Here is a 21,238-nt window from a genome sequence, read left to right as displayed (position 1 = left end):
GCCTCCTGTGGTTGCGGCAGGTTCGGAGTGATCACATGACCAATCCTAGTATACGCCCAGTGCTTTATAATGGAGAATGCATACGGGACAAATGCCTGTTTCCAAGGGGGTTGGAAACATGTTCTGTGACAACCATTGCGTGTCATCCAATTTGGCATGAGCAGGACACATGGTCTACGGGCTCTTAATTGCAAGAATTTGCATTGTTATAAGCAGGAACCAGTGACAGTGAGACAGTTATAAATAAGCAAAGGGAACAGGGGCATGGTTATCAATAACTTTTCCTTCTTTGAAGCACTTTCGCAGAGAGTGTAAAGTTAAAAAAAAAAAAGTAGGTTTTAAACCTACTCAGAAATATGCTACTTCCAAAAAAAAAAAAAAAATAATAATAATCTTTAGTATTGGCCCACCATTTGCATAACGAGGACGTTATCACCTACGCGGTCAAAGCACAAGATGGTTTACCTTCAGAAATGAGATAGCTGACCTACGTAGCACATACAAGTAGCGAGAGGTTCATTAACTCTCTGATCCAGGTAATTCGAACAGCCTGCCCATCTCTTAATTGCTTCAAAAAAAAAAAATGGGGCAATGAAGGTGCTTCTCTTGCCATGCACCTTTCGAAGGTTCCTACAGCCTTGTTTCAGAGCTACTCCGGAAGGGAGCATTAATGTACTGGAGAATGTTGAACCCATTTATTCACCGTACCTCACATTATAAAGATGTATTTCAAAGGTGCAGCTGCGTTACGCAAGGTTGTTTAACGTTGGGTGCTGTATCATGACACCATTTGCTGCAGCTGACTGTCTCTCAATTTTATTTCCATGTATGGCCCATGGCGAGCTGAGACGAAGCTGAGGAGGCCGAACGGTGAACCAGTGTACAAATATGTAACGGCAAGGATGGAGCTGCGCACGCCATTGACAGCAGGCTGCATATAAAGAGCAACGGAAGTGGAAATAAGAGCGGCACAGGAAGGGGGGAGACGCAGGAAGAAGTAAAGCCTCCCTGGCGGCGTGGCGCATAAGAGGTACAGCGGATGGTTATGGAGGCACACCGACAGGGCGGTGTGTAGAAGGAGGGCCACTCACACTGGGATGCCGAACGGCAGGGTGAGTAGGCGGAACAAAAGGGGGTAGCAGACAGACGACGCTCGCAGCCCAGACCCGGCCGGACGGCAGGGCACAAAAATAGACTAGCAAGGTAGCGAGTTGGGGCCTAACTCTGGGGAGAGGCTACTCCCCACATGCAAAGGAGCATGGAAACCAACAGAACAAGTTGGATCACAAAAGTGCCAAGAAAGGAGATACGCCTCCAATTTATGGCGGTCCATCACACAAATGATTTATGGGACACAAATGATTTATGACCCTGTGGTATGCAAATAAGTGATGACAGATAATGATTTATGACCGACAGAATGATTTATGACCAACAGTATGATTTATGACAAATGATTTATGGCAGGCAACGCTAATCATGTATGACGTCCAAGTTATCATAACACAAAATGATTTATGACATGCAGATGATGTAGGACGCATGATTTATGATTTATGACATGTAGACGATGTAGGACGCATGATTTATGATATGCCATGATAACGATTTATGACCCTGGCCATAAAAGGGATGCCCAGGGGACAAATGTGTTGGTATACAATGGTAATAAAAACTGCGGCCAGCAACGACCACAAAAACTACAACTCGTGTTGGCTGTGATTTTGGTAACATGTCTGTTTCTGGAGTGGGCCCTGTGCGGGGGTTACGGACATTTCAACATTTGTAAGTGCAGATATTCAGGAACAAGTGTTTGTGGCTTCACTGACATTACAGGGAATAATCAACATAATTTCTCTCATAACAGCTATGGGTAAAGGCTAAATGAGCTCCTGTGTAACTATAATCTTGAAATTTTAGTATCCAATGGGGAAGAAGGTGAAGCATCAAAACCAACCTTTCAAGGAAAAGGCAATCTATCGTGCAATAGCCACATTAGACTGTCAACCAATGGCCTCAAAAACTGTGGTCAACGCTATATATTGAATTCATAAGGCATAGTGACCACGCTTCCTTGACTCTGCCCATGAGCATCACAATAAATAGAACTGAGGATACATTACTGGCATTAAATATAGCTGTAGCTGGGAACAACAGTGTCAGTATAAAATGGACAGGCATAAATGAAGATTTCATGTCGCAAAAGGTGGTCAAAGATAATAGAAAAATCTCCTCTATCTGCACTTATATAAATTCCTCTCCTGATGTGGATGTGGCTATGTTTGATAAAATGACAATAGCGATAGCCTCTCACCTATAAAAAGACAGCAGTGTTATTAAGAGGCAGACTAAAGAATGGTTCGATCAGGAACCAAGAATTAAAAAAAGCCCTACATACAGATCCCAGAGATTGTATATTAATTGAAGTCGTTTAATATCTATCCTATCAGGCATTAAAACAAAGGAAGAAAGAGGAACAGGAGCAGACTTGGTCCAAATTGAACCAGGCGGCTGACAGGGATTCCACGTCATTTTGGAAGGTGGTAAACTTACCAATGTCAGAAAGATGAACAAGACCCCATAATCAAAACAGTCATGGCCCATGTAATTGGCTTGCACATTTTGGTGGAATTTTGACTATATCAACTAATAACATAGAAGAGCCAGCCCCTAAAGACCCCATACCTTTACAACAGATTGAGTTAGAGGAGGTAATACTGGCAATCGATAAAATGAAATATGGTAAGGCCCCGGGACCAGAATGGTTTCCAGCCGATGCATATAAAAAACACGTAGCTATGGGCACCTACATTGACTCAGGTCTGCAACGCAGCCACTAAAGGCTACGTAACTAATACATGATCAGACAGCATATTTGTTCCAATATCTAAAAAAGACCATTAGGGGGACGTGAGATGCTACCGTCCCATATCCCTTCCAGACTCAGCAGTAAAGCTCATGGGGCGAATAGTACTTGGAGATTGGAAGCTTGGGCCACAGATAATAACATCTTGTCAAAATCTACCCCAGGTGACATTAATTCTTGTCACCATTATCTGCCAAATTGATATCCAGAGTAAGGTATGGGAGGGAGCGTGCACCCCAAGTTTTAAGGTGTCCAGGGGAATCAGACAAGGTTGTGTGATTGCACTTCTTCTCTCATTATTTATTAACAGGATTAAATACCTCCAAGAATTGAATACGGACGCCCCGAAAGTAGGCTCTCGTTCAACTCCTCTGCTCCTGTATGCATATGATGCAGTCTTAAAATTCAGAACTGCAAATGGTTTACAACAACAACTGATTGAAGCTTTTGCATCATACATGGAACAGAGAGACTTAAAACTAAACCTGTCCAAGACGTTTGTGGTGGTCTGTGAACAGGGTAGGGCTAAGAAAAAGACCAATCATGTGAGGGAACATAAGCTATTTGAAGTACAAAGCTTCTCCTATCTAGGCATCCTATTTTCACTTAACAACTGGGGTCTTCATTTAGATCAGACAAGATTTACACTAATCCAAACCATGGAGGCCATTTTTAGATTCTAATAAGTTAGGTAGCAGACCTATACACAATATGCTTAAACTATATGGTAGCAAATGCTATCAGTAGAAACCTATGGCTCTGTAGTGTGGGACAATGTAAGCGCAAATACATTACAAATCTGTGAAAAATCTTTTTTCTGCGGCATGTTGGCTGTAACAAGGTCTACCTCTGTAGATCTCCTACACAAGGAATTGGATACACCTTATGTTGCTGATCTATTACAAGCTAGAGCTATATGCTCCTGGCATAACACCTGGTGCAAGGAGTGCACACAGTTTACCAGGGATATAATTAAGGATGATTTAACATTGGATCATTTTAATAAAATCCCATGGCTAGTGTATATGGAAAAGCTACTGAATCAAATAAACAAAGATCTTACAGTGACAAAACCTGAAGGAATTCTGCAATACGGTAACAATTCAATCAAACAAATGTATATGGAGAAACAACGTCAAGACAGAGCCTGTAGAGAACAGAAAAAAACAAGTGTGTCAAGATACATGGCTTGTTTAATGTTGTCTGGTAAACCTGAATACCTAGTCAAAGTTACTAATACTCAAGACAGATTTTACATGACAAGGCTACGACTGGGTACAATTCATGAACTGGTGGCATTCCCAAAACATGAAAAATGTCAGAAAAGAATTCACAGATATCCATGTGATGGGAAAACGACTCAGTCCACGATGCACTTTATGTTGTTCAGCAAGTTTTATCGAGATATTAGGTTCACATTTTTATGGCCAATTTTTACGTCAAAGAATCTCTCCTTCTATAAGAATGACATGAATTTTATATGCACCCTTGATAATGAATTAGCATGTCGAGCTGCTGCAGGATACATAAACTGGGCTATTAAAATTAGCAAATCTCTTGTAACTCTGGATAATCTAGTCCATGAAGAGGACTGAATGGTGATCTTAGGTTTGATAATACTTTTAATTATGAGAAAGCAAGATTATGTTTATTGATGTAGTTTTAGCAATTAATGGAACGAACTTTTAAGCTATAATGTATGGTATTATGTAAGAAAGAAAAAACTTTTTATTGCATGATAGCTTTAGTCTATGTAATTTTATGGATCGACAAAAAGATTTGAATGAAGATATATTGATGGATTGATGCACAATTGCTTAGAAGAGTTAAATCTGGAGTTCAAGAAAGAAATACTGCAATTAATCCTAGGGTGAGAGAGTGTGTGCATTTATGAACATATTCAGAGTGTAAGCAATGAGAAATGATACTCAGAAAACATTCTGATAACAATGGGCTACTGTGGCAAACAAACTTTGTTTGAACTTTTTGAGTTGTACATGGTTTACTAACAGTGCTACATGAACTGCTTTTGCCGAGACCCAGGTGCATGTTGGATGGTCTGGTATTGATCTGTGGTGTTGCATAATCAAAAATAAAACTGGTCCTAAGAAAACAATTACAGCATACATTCACACAACCATCATCTATAGTAGATGAATACCATGCTTTAACATACATACATTTACATAGGTCATGTTACATACACAAGGCAATTAAACATGATGGCAACAAAGTGAATACAGATTAAAAAATGCACAAACTATTTGTCTAAACTAGCACAACATTTAAGATGAATTTTAAGTTTGTGATATGTGGAATTAGTGGCTGAATATCATTATTGCCAACAAAGTCCACTAATTATGGTCAAAACCTAAGCTCAGTGGGTTCCGTAGATATGATGCCCTTGCTTTGTGCCTCCTAGGAGCAGATCGTCTTTGTGTTAAATAGACTCAAGGTCCAATAGCGAAGCAAGGCTAGAGGCCACGGCTTGTCATCAGTGCCTGCTGCTTGTTGTCAAAATGTGTTTTCCCCAGATTCTAAGGGCGAGGGACCAGACAGAGGCATGGCTGAAGTTGATTACTATTCATTGCAATGGCCAACGCCTGACCTTAGAGGGCGTTTTACTTTAGCAAGTGGTCAAAGCATAACATTAAGAACATCAATTGAACAACCACTGAAACCAAAACGTGTTGGATGCTTCATTCTGAAATAGTTTTGTAATAAGATTTAATAAACAATTTGTCTAGCTTGATTTCTATAAAAATCCTGTACAGAAAAATAGCAAATACATATTTTTCGTTGAAATCAGAACCTTTGGTTGTACATTCATAATTGTTTAAACTCTTCTTAATGGACTTGTTAACCTGGTTTCAAAACTTGGAGAAAGTGTCTATGATTGTGTAACAAGATTAATCCTGCTGCAACTTACAAGGAAGGCACATCACATTAGTATACCAAAAAATAAAACTCACAGCAGGTGGGTGGAGTCCAACATTACTGTGCAGGGGATAAACGCTGTCAAGAGAAGCTTCTTCCTCATTTCCAAAGTCTATAAACAGTAGTTGTGATTTTTTACATGCGATATCTACATCCTGAACCACCACTCGACACCAGCTCTGCAAAGAAAAGAACACATTCACACAAGCTGACAAGAATGCAAACACTTATTGAAATGGTACAATTCCCTCACTATATCAACTTCATTTCATAGTCCTACAGACAATTTCTTCAGATGTATGAACCATCCATGCTAGCAGGGAGAACGATACATTTCCTGCACAGTATTATACAATTTGGTAAAAAAAGTATACTTTTACTGCTCCATATCAAAGGTCCCGCCAGCAGCAAACTTTCTGACTTGCATGAATTCAGTATACTTTCTCTGTGCGAGAATGATTGTACTGAGCAACTTGCACAGACACCAATGCACCCAGTCCTGCCTTACGACTTATGGAAAGAATACTGTGGCGCTTATCTATATTTTAGAGAACTGACCTGCGATCTTTGCCTTTGATAATGTATCAGATTTTAAAATACAATCTAATCCTGCTATGAGATTTTCTGCCTTTGTATTATACTTTCAGAATCATATTAGTTTGTTTATTCTTATTTACTAATATGATGTACAGTCCATTTGGGTACAACATTTCACATTGCCATTTTTTGCCAGCCCTTGAACACACTGACAGAGATGAGAATTCTGCTGAATCTCTGAAGGACAAAATGAGCAGTGTCACTGGACTATTGAGCTTTTGAGGATGGCGCTCTATGCTAATATCAAGGGAGAAATGTACGAAGTTATTTCAGCTGCATTCTTCACTGTGACAATATAATGTAGGATTTATTAGAACAATTTCCCATCATATTGGGACTTTATTTCGTTTAATTTCCTGTGCTAATACTCTAGTAATATTAAATGAATTGGTACAGTAAACTATACAATTTTTAATATATAGTACCTGTATATATTCGAGACTGCTTGAATCCTGTCAATTGTGAATGGTAAGGAATGGAATATATAAATCACTGTTGGGTATCTGGAAGGCTGCTGCTAGTCAATAATAGATCCTGGTAAGAGTTTCAGAGAGTTCATTCTCTCAACTTCACGATCCAACAGGGTGTCATTAAGTAATCCACTATTTCATCCAATAATGCTTGGAAAAAAACATTATTAAGCCTCCCCTAACTCTTGCAGAGAAGCTGTAAATTTCAGAATGTAGGTGTTGTAGGTCTAGTTGTTATTATCTCCCCGGTTGGTCATTGGCTGTGAAGCTCGCGCAGCTGACTAGTCACACTCTGTATAAACGGGACGTCAGCACCATAGCGCGGCACTGACAGCTTCGCTTCCTCCCATGTCGGTCACCTGTTCCTCCCCGCAAGTTCCTTATTTACAATAAATACTATTACTTCCAACTTCAGTGATTAGTTCGTATTTATTGTGAACATTGTCACTACAATATGGCGACGAGGACGGGATGCGAGTAATATTGGAACTTGTGGAGGAGAAGTTACGAGGAGGTTTCTTCACTTAAGGCAAGTCGTTGATACTCTGTATTTCCCAAGAGTTTTCATCGTTCTAACTCAAGTTTATTTCTGCGGGTTGTGTTTAAGTATTCCTTGAAGATTCTGAGCTGCTGATTGAAGACACGGGATGAAATGAGTCCGGTGAAGATTCGGTCTTCCGAGTTGAAGGTATTTGACTGAAGCGGAGCGATTGAAGCAAAGCGCCTTCTAAGCAGCTGACTGGAGAAATTTTTCAGGCAAGTTCGGATGTTTTGTGTGGCTGTGTAATTGTACGGAGGGTAACACAGTTTTCCTGCATTGCAGTTTTGGTGAAGTAACGGTACGCCTGTGAAGAAACGGTTGTCAGGACCAACTGTTATCTGTCAACCGTCTTCGGCATGTTTACGTCAGCGCGTCAGCTTCAGATGTATTGAGAGCGGCATCAGCTGAGTGTTGAAGGGTCGCGCAGACGTCATCACGCACAGTCTTGTGCGTGCCGCCATTTTCAAAATATTTTTCTCCTCACATTGTCGGCAATTTCTCGTTACAGTTCTACACGTCAAGTATTTCAGTGAAGTAAAAGATTTTCAGGTATTTCAAAGATAACGTTTGTCTACAGGAAGTGGAAGTTTATTCTAGGTGTTATTGTAATTTATTAAAATTGCGTGGTTTATTAAGAAAGAGACCCTTGAAGAAGACAGTATTCAAATGGCTTATGAAAGCAGTTTCTGCGCTCCTGCGCATTTCCTTGAAACTCCAGGCAAGCCTGTAATGTCATGGAAAAATTGGTACATGGCTTTTGACAATTATTTGGTGGCAATAAACGGTAAAAGATTTGAAGCTGAGCGCAAAAAAGCTATTCTTTATGGGTTGTTAGGTGTCGCCGGGCAGGAAATGTTTAATAGTTTGCCCGAGTATGAACCAGACCCAGGACAATTTATTCCTTTCGACGAATTCCAAGAGGCCATCAAAAGGCTTGAAAGACAGTTTGATGAGGAAGAAAACATAATGGTTGGAAGACATAGATTTGTAATGAGGAAGCAAATGGATTCGGAGAATGTTGAAGAATATATAGGCAGTCTAAGGGTTTTAGCTTCCAAATGTGGTTTTGGTGACAGAGTTGACGAATATTTACGTGATCAGTTCGTATTTCATTGTCATGAAATCAAAATTCAAGAAAGATTATTAGCTTGTAAAAATCCCTCTTTGTCTGAGGTCATAGACATCGCTAAAGGGATTGAACGCTCATTGGAGGGTAGAAAAGAGTTGGCCAAATCTAATGTTGCGACTAATGCCAGTATTTCATATGTCAACGATAGAAGAAGAAGAGATGGTAATCGTTTTGTCAAATCAAATGTGGTGTCTAATCCTACGAATTTTGTATGTTTTAGATGTGGTTCACACAACCACAAAGCAGATTCAGTGAGCTGCCCAGCTACAGGGAAAAGATGCACGAGATGCCAGAAGGTAGGGCACTTCGCAAGTGTTTGCGGTAACTTTGGTCACAAGAGAGTTGAAAGAGCTATAGTAAATGTTATAGAAGAGTTCGAAGAAGATATGTGTTCAAATATTGTATTAGCGTTAGGTGACAGTTACAATGATATAAAAGGTCCTATAGGTACGGCACATGTTGGAGAGGTAGAACTCAATATCATGGCAGATTCGGGATCACCTATATCTATTATATCAGATAAACAATTTTTGAAGTACTGGCCTAATACTGATTTGTTAGCACCAGATGTCAATCCCAGAGCATTTGGTGAACATGATATAAACATGTTTGGATTTTTTTTTGATGTCTTAAACATTAAGGGCAGATGCATTGAAACTAAGATTTATGTAGCGGAAAAAGGTAGAGATATAGTGGGATGGAGAGATCTTGCTCAGTTAAAAATCATACTCAAACCAGGTGCAGAGGATCACATCGTACTAGACGATGGTTTTGTATCTCTCATTACCTTACCCACTGAATCCAAGTGTTTGAATTTTTTGGAATCTGACGGAGAGTTATCAGTCATTTTGAGTAAGTATAAAAAGTTATTTGAAGAACGGATAGGATGCGTGAAAGGATTCATGCATAGTATTGTGTTAAAAAAAGATGCTTCCCCTGTAAAACACAAGGTAAGACCATTACCCTTATCTGTTAAGGAAGATTTACGTTTGCTATTGGAAAAACTTGTCAAAGAAAAAGTTATTGAACCTGCCGATTCTGCAGAGTGGGTTTCGGGCATTGTTTTAATTAAGAAGAAAAATGGAGAGTACCGTCTGTGTGCCGATTTGAGATGATTAAATAAGAACATATTGGTAGATTGTTTCCCGTTACCTAGGATTCAGGAGCTTTTAGCCAGCACATCGGGATCCAAGTACTTTTCTTTGATCGATCTCAAATCGGCATACCACCAGGTGAAGTTAGACGAGAAGTCCAAAATGTTAACTACCTTTATCACTCCTTTGGGAGCGTTCAGATATGTTCGTCTTCCTTTCGGTTTGGCTTCTTCTGCAAGTGTCTTTCAGAAGTTAATGGAGAACATGTTCGGCGAGATTAAGGGTGTACAGAAGTTCCGGGATGACATTCTGGTTCATGCTGATTCAGAAGGCAGACACAACGAGATCTTGAACACGGTTTTGCACAGGTTACAGGAGAGAGGTATGACTGTTTCAAAGGATAAATGTAAGTTTTTGAAAACGGATATCGAGTATTTAGGTCATGTGCTCAGTGCAGATGGCATCAAACCTAAACTTAATCTAGTACAAGCTATAACTGATGCTCCCAACCCTGACAATAAGGATGCACTTAGGTCATTCTTGGGTTTGAGCGAGTTTTATTCTAGATTCATTGAAGGATATGCCAAATTGGTAGAGCCTTTAAGGTCATTGTTACGCAAAGGACAGAATTTTATTTGGGAAAAGCAACATGAAGTTGCTTTCAATGTAGTCAAAGATGCTATTGTTAAGGCTCCCACATTGAAACCTTTTGATGCACAAGGTTGTAATGTCATTACTGTCGATGCAAGTTCAGTAGGAATTGGTGCAGTATTTACCCAGAAAATAGGTAAGCTTTCCCATACAGTGGCTTTTATTTCGCGAAGACTTAATGATACTGAGAGAAACTATAGTACCATAGAAAGAGGCTCTAGCTTGTGTCTGGGTAGTTGAGAAATTAAAAATGTACTTATGGGGCAAAGAATTCAAATTTGTCACTGATCACAAACCCCTCACATTTTTGTTCGACGGATATGGTAGGGGCAACGGAAGAGCTTCTTCCAGATTGGTAAGATTATTAGCAAGGCTCCAAGAGTATAATTTCAATATAAAACATATTTCAGGCAGATGTAACATTAGAGCTGATTGTCTTTCCAGGTTACCTACAGAATGTCACGATAAACAAGTAGTTGAAGAAACAGAATGTGTAGTGTCTACTGTAGATGTAATTCAACAGAGCAATATGACCATTTCTAATGAAGAATGGGTAGAGGCTATGGGTAAGGATGTAACTTTGTCTAAGGTTAAGAATTATATGTCTACTTCATGGCCCCCCATACGTAATTTGTCTTCAGATCTTAGAACATTTGTACAAGTAGCAAATGAGTTGAGCATAGCAAAGGGATGTATTAGAAGAAGAGATTTACTTATTCCTCCCACCAGTGTCAGAAACAGAATTATAGACATTGCTCATAAGTCTCATTTGGGTGCCACCATGACCAAAAGGCGCATCAAAGAACATTACTGGTGGCCAGGCATGGACATGGATGTGAACTTATTCGTAGAGAGATGTGAGGCCTGCACTAGATCTGATAAGCGTTGGAAATTGAGATCTCATGAGATGCAGCTTGTGTCCATCCCTAGTTCTGCGTGGTGCAAGATTGCCATCGACATGGCAGGACCATTCCATCTGTTGGGACAGAATGAGAGATTCATAATCGCAGTCAGTGATTACTACTCAAAGTGGATATACCACAAATTCGTAAACACCATTGACTCTGACACTGTCATTGAATTCCTTCTTACGTGTTTTGACATTGAAGGCAGTCCACGTATTATTGTTTCGGACAATGGTAAACAACTTACGTCGACCAAAATAACTGAATTCTTCAAATCTCATGGAATCACACAGGAGAAAACGCCTTTGTATTCTCCCAAATCTAATGGGCAAATTGAACGCGTCAACAGGTTCCTCAAGGAAGGTATCCAACTTGCCCTGTCATCTAAGTTACCTGTGAAAGAGTTTATAAGAGAGAGGGTGTTTTCGTACAACACAACTCAAAACTCAGTCACAGGTTTCTCTCCGTTTTTTCTGTTGAGGGGAAGGAAATGTGATCAGGACATTACTCCTAAGTTTCTGTCATCAGATATGGTTTTGCCCCCATCCATTGTTATTGACGATGATATACTGCATGTTAAAAAAAAAATAACAGATTGTCAATTGAAAAGTAAATTATACCATGACCAAGTGCATAGGGCCATTTGCAAAGAGTTCTTCAAAGGAGATTGGGCGTTGGCCACCAAGCCTGGTCATCAGGTCAAAGGAGAATCCAAGTATTTTGCTCCCGAAGAAGTAGTGGAGGTTTCAGAAAGTGCTGTGCGGCTTAAACATGCAGGATGGCGAAATAAAAGTGATGTCATCAGAGTTAGCAAACAGCAGGCAGACGTTTGGATAAGTAATCAAGCGGGTGGAGGAGGCTCTGATGAGGGGTACTCATGGTTAAACACATTAAAGGGCAATGAGGAGCACGTACCCATTACCAATGCAGTCAGATTTAGAAATGTAAATGAGTCATTTTGATGGTGAAAGTAGAAAGGAACACAGTTATTGTGATAATAATGATGTTCTTGAAATGCGAGTATATGACACAGAAAACATTGACCAAAGTAATACGTTTGACACTGTGAACAGTGATGTTCAATGTTCAGAGTTTGCTAGATCTTCCAATGAAGAGTGTATACATGGAGGGTGGCAAGGAACATGTACCAAGTCGGGCAGGATTGCAAAATTGCCTAGTATGTACAAAGACTATGATGTGAGTTAGTTCTTCTTTTGAAAAAAAGGGAGATGTTGTAGGTCTAGTTGTTATTATCTCCCCGGTTGGTCATTGGCTGTGAAGCTCGCGCAGCTGACTAGTCACACTCTGTATAAACGTGACGTCAGCACCATAGCGCGGCACTGACAGCTTCGCTTCCTTCCATGTCGGTCACCTGTTCCTCCCCGCAAGTTCCTTATTTACAATAAATACTATTACTTCCAACTTCAGTGATTAGTTCGTATTTATTGTGAACATTGTCACTACAGTAGGCTTAGTCTAAAAGTACTGAGGTCACGTCTTGGCAACACAGACCTTCTTTGAAACAGGCAAGGCACAGTGCTCGTCATTAGCATCTGGAATTAGGTAATCTATCATAACATAGTCTGCAAGTCTGAAAGCTGCAGGTGTTGCCGTCGTCAAAATCGGTGGTTGACTAAGGTCACAGATGCCACTGTATAAGTAGAGAGGTAGCTCGTTACATTTTTTAAAAAGTTAGCTTTTTTGAGTAATTCAAAAACATCACAATAAACGATGTGTTGCACGCAAATTGCCACATTCCAAACATCACTGCCCGTCACTTTTATAAGTTATAAAATAAGCTGTAGGGGGGCGTGGCTTACGTGCCGCTGAGGATAGACGGCTCTCCCGTGAGCTCCGCCGAGCTACGGGCTTTCATTTCGTACTTTCACCTCTTCACAGCCGGAGAACGCCTGACTTTACAAGGTATCCACGGCGGAATATGCCCTGAAGTAAATAAATATGGACTCGGCGACTTTTAAGCCGTTTTCCGACAGAAGCACACTTCGGCATTTTTCTTCATCGTCGGGACGCGGGCGGCCGCCATTTTGAGCCGCCGACCCCGCGTCCACTCGCCTGCTCTCCGGCTGTATCCTGATATCATGGCAGTCTTCCTCAATATGATTGAAATATGCTGAATACCTCTCTGTTTTCCAATATAAGGTATGGCACAGCAGTTATTCTCCAGGCAGAGTTTTCAGTGATTTATCACCTCAGAACATTCGTTTTTATGGTTATGGAGGCTATTTTGAGTGCTGGACTTGTCGGGCATTATTTTCTGCGCCATCTACGAATACGACTGTTTTACCCTTCTGAATGCTGTCCACCTTGTTTTTTCTCATTTTTACCATGATACAGGGCAAATTTGCTGAGATAGAGAGCATTTTGTCCTTCATGTGAGGGTATCTTTAAACCTTACTGTGGATTCTAGGCATTCAGTGTAGGTGTGAGTTGCAGTTGCCATTTCTTTTTTGCTTTCCTGCGGTTGTGACCTTCAACTTTGTGCTTCTGCGACTCTCTATCTGTATTATTGGAGACTTTCACGCCATTCTCTTAAGTAGTCATACTATTTCTTTGTCTTTTACTGAGCTATCCACCATCGCAATGTCTCATGACGCAAGCAGTATTAAATCTACCCACACAGGCACAAAACCAAAGAGACCCAAAAATGACCCTCCCTCTCCTATCCATACGTCTCCTAATCCTGTTTTGGATTCCATGCTAGAGGAGGTACGGGGTTTACAGCCTTTCATGTCTGCTACTAATGAGAAGCTTAAGCAAATTGAGGAGAGATGGGTCGTTATGGAGGGTAAAGTCCTGAACCTAGAACAACGTGTCAGTGATATGCAGGATGCTTCTTCTAAAATTCCCCAATTGGAAAAAGAGATTAAAATGCTCAAGCTCCACACAGAGGAGCTTGAAAATCGCAATCGAAGAAATAACCTGCGCTTATATGGTGTTCCGGTGAATGTTGAGGGCTCAGACATGGTGTCGTTTGTTCGAAAAATCTTGCATGATCTTCTGGGCCTCCAACCTACGTCTCATCCTCTTAAAATCCAGCGAGCTCACCGCCTTGGGCACCTCACTTCCAATGCTTCTAAGCCTCGTGGTATTATTGTATTATTTCTTGAGTTTACTGAACTAATGACTGTGCTCAAATCTGCCAGACTTAAACGTCGTCTTGTATGGTCGGGCATAATATTTTTATTTCACAGGACCTTTCCAATGCAACCAATGCCCGACGAAAAGAATTTTTGAATCTTCGTCCTGAAATGCGACAGCTGAATATTCAGTATGATATTCTGCATCCATGTTTCTGCAAGATCACGCATAATGGACGTACCCGCTCCTTCGATGATCCCCAGAAGCTCCACGCTTATCTACAGTCTGTTTCCTCATCTGACATGGACACTAATGTTTGATTTATCTTTTGCAAGCCTGAATATGTTGGGGTTATCTGTTTGCTCTGGCTCTGCCATGGTTCTTTTCATCAGTCATCCTCTCTCTTGAGGTTTCTTGATTTCTTCCTTTTTCTGCCCGTTCTTGCTCTTCTGCTGCTCAACGGGACCCATGTCCTCTTTGGCGTTTCCTAGCCCCCGATGTATTGGCTATTTCTGTTCTCTAAGACCTGGCTTTTCTGCCTTGATCTGTCTTCTTGGTTCTTTCCTGTTGCTCCTTTCTTTTTTTCTTTCCTTTCTTTCTAGCTGTTTCTTCTCCTACATTCTCCCTCTGACTTGGGCACTCCCCCACTTCTTTCGCCCTGGACAGTCTGTTTTTCGTACTATGGCTTCTTTGGTTTTTGTTGTCACTCACAGTGATTTTGGTCATATTGAATCTGCATACTATACATGTATTGGGTATTTTCTCCCGGTGTAACGTTTCTCTTTGCTATGTCCTCTCTTGTAGATGTTCTGCTGCAGTGTATCCACCCCACATGTACTGCCCCATCCTTACCTTCCATCATGTGTAATTTTGTGACGTGGAATGTTCGAGGTCTTGGTTATCCTGTCAAGCGTCACAAGGTATTGTCTCATTTATCTAAAATTAATTCTCAAGTTGTTTTTCTCCAAGAGACTCATTGTACAGATGCTGAATCTTCTAAGTTAAAAAAGGCATTGGGTGGGTCAAGTGGTTTTCTCTCCTGCGGTTAACAAAAAAGGCGGTGTTGCGATTTTGTTCCATAGGGGGTTGTCGGCCCAAATCTTTTCCACTCAAAATGATGACGAGGGACGCTGGGTAATGGCAAAGGTTGTGATCCAAAATACAACTTTGGTTCTATTAAACATTTATGGTCCAGTTCGACCAGATCCCAAATTTTGGAACGATATCAAAATCCTTATATCTACTATGGACTGCCCAAATATTGTAATAGCTGGTGACTTTAATCAATGGTTAGATCCATTCTCGGATAGGCTCTCATCTCACAAATTTCAACCTGATAAGACTCATAAATGTTTCCAATTTGCCATTGCCTCGCGTCCCCTTTATGATGTATGGAAAATATGTAATCCTGACACCCTTGAATATACCTTTTTCTTGAATGTCCATCATACCCGTTCTAGGATAGACTATATTATGGTTAGTAAATCCCTCCTTCCCTCACTTCCAAAGTCCGATATTGGGTCCATTTTCCTGTCTGATCATGCCCCTGTTCATGCGGCCATTGATCTTACCCTAACTTCCTCCAAATTCAGTCGATGGAAATTCAATACTTTTCTATTGTCTGATGCGGTTTATGTTAAGGAAGCTACGGCTTTTATTAATGAGTTTTTTTATCCTTAATGACCCTTCTGACACCTCTATTCCTAATAATTGGGATGCATTCAAAGCTGCTTTTCGAGCATTTACTATTTCGTACGTTACAAAAAAGAGGAAAACTAATAGACTCAAATATGAAGACCAACTCAATAATATTAAAACTCTTGAACACTCGTATTTTTTCTCCAAATCCAAGGATGCACTTCAGAGTTTAATTAAAGCTAAGTCTGAGTTAAACAAAATTACTACAGTGGAAGCTTGTAATACCCTCTTAAAATTTAAATCCAAGTATCATGGGGGCCAAAACAAGGCTGGTAAAATGCTGGCGAACTATCTCAAAATCAAATCTGAACATAAAACGATTGGTCCTATTTTTAATGATCAAACTAATAAATTAGTTTCCTCAGATGAGGACATTGCGTAAGTTTTTCATAATTATTATCACAACCTTTATACAGATGACACTTACCCATCGGACTCTAACCTAACGTCTTTCTTTGAGGGTCTCCCCTCTCCTCCTTCACTCCCTGATGAATTTGCACAATTCGAGAAACTCATTTCCCTTCAAGAAGTCCTTCAGGCCATCTCTTCCCTCAAAAAATCTAAAGCTCCGGGTCCTGATGGATTACCTATTGAGTTTTATTCTGCATTCCATATTTGCGCCCAAATTACTTCAACTTTTTAATTCATTAATTTCCTCTGCTAAAGCCTCCGTCTCATTCTTGGAAGCCCTAACTATCATAATTCCCAAACCTGACAAGGATCACTCCCAATGTAAGAATTATCGCCCAATTTCCCTGATTAATTATGATTGTAACATTTTCGCTAAAATTCTTGCTTCTCGTCTAGATGCCCTCATCCCTCTTGATTAAAACTGATCAGGTTGGATTTGTAAAAGGTAGATTGGCCTCTGATAATGCCCGTATGTTTGCCAACATTATTTCACACAGTAAATCCTTTAAATCTCTCCTTGCAGCCCTGTCCTTGGATGCAGAAAAAGCCTTTGATTGGATCAACTGGCAATTTATGTTTCGGTCCTTGCAATGGTTTGGCTTTGGTCCCTTTTTTATTTCCTTAGTTAAGCTCCTTTACTCCTCTCCCCGTGCTAGTATTTTTGTTAACAACCAGTTTTCTAGATTTTTTTCTTTGTCTAGGGGCACGAGACAGGGTTGTCCTCTTTCCCCATTACTATTTATTTTATGTCTTGAGTTCTTTTTGGAACGTATTCGAATTAACCCCAATGTCCATGGTTTCAAACTAGCATCTGTTGAAACGAAAATCTCTGCTTATGCAGATGATATCCTAGTGTAGATGGCTAACCCAGTATCATCGTTACCACACTTCATGGATGAAGTTCGCCTATATTCTTCCATTTCAGGTTACAAACGTAATTATCCAAACAGAAGTCCTTCCCCTAAATTCCGTTTGTTACCAATACATGTTTGACTCTACTGACATTGCTTGGTGCACCTCCAAAATAAAATACCTTGGTATTTGGTTTTCAACTTCTCTCGTTGACACACAAGTTTACTTTTGATTCCCTTGTCAAGAAACTCCAATCCCTTCTCCAAAACTGGTCTCCCTTATTTTTGTCCTGGTGGGGTAGACTAGACACTATTAAAATGATGATCACGCCACATATTCTTTATACTGTATCTATGCTCCCCATAAAAATCCCTTACTCTTTTTTTGCTTGTTTGAATTCTATATGTTCTAAATTTTTATGGAATGATAAGCACCCCCGCATTGCTTTGCAAACACTCATCCGACCTAAAAATGAAGGAGGTGTTCGTTTTCCCAACTTCAAATTATATCACTCTGCCTTTATGATAAAACAATCTTCTTTAGCATATGATTTTTTGCTTTCTCCGATACCCAGATGGGTGGTGTTTGAACGCTCCATTGTTGAAAGATTTTTCGTTTCAGCATATTGTCTTTATGTCCAATTGTTCCTTTTTGTCCAAACACCCGGTACTGAAATATTCTCAGTCGCTGTTGCATGACACATTCACCAAAGACCTATCTCCCCTTCAATGCTTCTTATCGTCCAGTGTGTGGTATATTAAGTTTCTCAAGTATAAGGGCAAGTCTTTCTATTACAAATACTGGAAAGAAAAGTGGATTTCTTTTGTGCATCAATTCTTTTCCAATAACTCTATTCTTCCTTTTCATGAGTTGCAGACTTCTTACCAACTGTACATTTCATGTCTACAGGAGTATACCAACATAACTAATGCTATTCACTCTCACTTAGCACTCCTTTCACCCCCTGATGTTTTCCCCTCCTTCTCCTCCTTGTCCCCACTCTACCCGTTGTTCTCCCTACACCAACCAAAGCTGCCCTTGTATATAAATTATTGGGATCTACTGTTTCTGTCCGCCCCAAGTCCTTTGTTGAGATTGCTTGGGAAGCTGATTTAAATGTTTCATTTCCAATTGATGTTTGGGATCGTTTATGGTCCAAATTATTTAAAGTTTCTTTTGCTGCACGCATTACTCAATCCCTTTTTTTCATTTATCATAGAGTTGTTTTTACGCCTGTAAGTATTTCCAAGTTTTCACCTTCATCATCGTCTTTATGCTGGTCTTGTTCTTCCGAAACAGGTACACTTAAGCATCAACTGTTTGAATGCCCAATTGTCTTCTCATTTTGGAAATCTATCTGGGATATATGCATGCGTATGTTTCATTGTTCTACTACATTCACGTTCGCAAATGTATTTTTAGGGTCCTTATCAGATGATTTAGATTTGGTCTCATCTAATGCTAGATTACTTGATCTGTTCATTGCTATTGCTTTCAAAGTGATTTTATCTTGTTGGAAAGATAACTCCAAAATTTCTGTTATGACTTGGTGGAATTTTATTTGTGAGGAGCATAGGATTTCTGTTGCCTCTTCTTCTTCTATCCCTTTAAAAATTAAATCCGATCTCTTATGGTTCCCCTTTGTTAATTACCTCTCTTCTACTCCACCCACGTGAGTTCATGACTTGTTTTTTATCCTCATGTTCCCTCCTTACACTTGGCTTCTCTTTCTCCCCTTGCATATTTTTCTCTCTTTTTCCCACTCCCCCACCCCTCCTCTTCTCTCTATCTCTCTCTCTCTCTCCTCTTCTTTTCCTTACTTCTCTTTCCTCTCCTTATTAGTTATTCTGAATTTTTCATTAATTCTATTGCCTCATGTTTTAACTTATCATATTCATATACATTATTGTATGGTTCGGTTTGTGTTTTTGTTAAAACGTAATAAAAATTTCTTAAACAAAAAAAAAATAGAATAAGCTGTAAGATAACACTAGAGGAAAGGGTCAAGATTGAGTGCCTACATGAACGTCCCACTCAAACTACAGTCCATGATATGAAGCCCAACTTTCTGGACCTGTTTTGGGACCCGACCGGGATCGGGCACTAATATCTGGCCATGGTTCATAAAGGTCCGAAAGGGAAACCAGGTGGCTTCAAACCTGTTCATCCTATCGCACATCAGCACAGTTAACATTTCAAGGGCATGAACAGATCATATCTTCCCCTACCAAATGGACTATGGCGGGGCAGAGGGATATTTCTATAACTGCTTGAGTGCCACTTGTGCCGCAACCCTTAAGTGAGTAATAAGTTTCTCACGCAGGATGGTTAAGGGATATACACTAGTTTCTTCAGGGGTTACCCAACAAGAGTAGTTAAGGAGTGCAGCAGGCGCGTTCTATCAAATATACCTCTGATTTGAGAGGTAACGGGCCTTTCACTGTGTGTATATATGTATATATATATATATATATATATATATATATATATATATATATATATATATATATATATATATATATATATATTTCACCAAAGTGATCCTTCGACTCTGTGCGCTCAACTTGGGGTGCTCTGCAAAGGGGCCGGATCCTGGCCCAATTTACAATTTTCCACCAAAGATGCGGCACTCTGGGTTTAGGTTAAACAATTCAGGTTTATTTCTCCAGCTCGGACCAGGCTTTGTTCGCGGTAAGTGAGCGTTTTTCCCCAATTGGCGATTAAGATGCATTGTGGGACTAGTAGTTGTTACATTGTACATTTCATTTACATCATGTTTTGCATGCAATGTATAACCGCAATCATTTAAATTGATTATTTCATTTTCTACTCGCGCTGCATTTTTACGCGCAGAAAAGCTGTTTCATTCTCATATTATTGTCATATGCAGAATACATATTTAAACGGTATAGTACTCATTTAACTGTCATGAGTGTACTTTGAGATGTCTATTTCTGTACTTGGGTATAGTACCCCATTATATCATATGTGTGTCAATTTATGAAGATTGTCCGCATATTACAGTCTTTAGTCTAAATGTATATGAAGCTCCTCATCAAAGTTCATCCCACGGGGCATTTTTGTTTTAAGTCTGATTATGAATTTGGATTCAGTTTGGCGCAATTTGTGTAGTCTATTGCCTCCTCGCTCATCACATTTGACCATGTGTATTCCATAATACGGCATTGCTCTCCAATCACTTTTTTGACACATTGACATATGCTTAGCTGTGGCGTATGACATATCCCTATTTTTCACAGCTCTAATGTGTTCCAGTATTCGTTTTTTTAAAGCACAAGTTGTGCTTCCAATGTAACATGAACCACATTTGCATTGTATGATGTATACCACATGTGTGTAGGAGCAAGTGATTCTTCCTTCAATCAATGTTTTTTTCCCATCAGGTTCTTCAAAGGTGTTTTTATTTTGGCCAATCTTGCATGCTCTGCAGACATTACATTTTCTAAATCCATTTTGTTGGTCAGTGAGCCAATTGCTTTTATTTTCTAAAGTTTTTGACTTGAAGTGGCTTTTGACAAGATGGTCTTTTAGTGACAATGGCTTTTTATAGCTTATCATTGGTCCTTCGCCTACTATTTTTCCTATGTCGGGGTCCCCCGATATTAGATGCTAATATTTTTGGATCTTGCTTTTTATAATGCCACTTTCTTTACTAAAAGTTGTCACAAATCGCGGTGGTCCATGTGATTCATCTTTTACTGTTTGTGTAGTTAGTATCATGGATCTGGTTTTGAGTTCCACTCTTTTCTTACTTTTTTCCAGTATTCTTTCACTGTATCCTCTTGACCTTAATCTTTCCGTTGTTTCCATGATTTTGGTTTCTGCATCTTGTTCATTCAAGCAATTTCTTTTCATGCAAATAAATTCACCATACGGTATACTTGCAAGCAGCGGTTGAGGGTGGAAGTTGGTTCCATGTAGAATACTGTTTGTCGACGTTTTTTTCATGAACAGTGTTGTTTGTAAT

At 39.8% G+C, this 21,238-nt stretch overlaps 1 protein-coding gene across 2 annotated transcripts in view; it reads right to left on the bottom strand.

The window, feature by feature from the left end:
- Positions 1 to 21,238, bottom strand: part of TDRD1 (tudor domain containing 1) — a 2,637,228-nt gene that overhangs the window by 1,987,600 nt on the left and 628,390 nt on the right. For both annotated transcript variants that reach the window (XM_078643866.1, XM_078643867.1), the window contains exon 9: positions 5,839 to 5,982. In XM_078643866.1, coding sequence (XP_078499992.1) covers positions 5,839 to 5,982 — 144 coding nt within the window. The remainder of the gene's footprint in view (positions 1 to 5,838; positions 5,983 to 21,238) is intronic.

The sequence above is a fragment of the Lissotriton helveticus genome, chromosome 5_1 (assembly GCF_964261635.1).
Source record: "Lissotriton helveticus chromosome 5_1, aLisHel1.1, whole genome shotgun sequence".
NCBI lineage: Eukaryota > Metazoa > Chordata > Amphibia > Caudata > Salamandridae > Lissotriton > Lissotriton helveticus.
The sequence above is the reverse complement of the archived record's forward strand: the minus strand, read 5'-3'. Positions and strand labels throughout refer to the sequence as shown.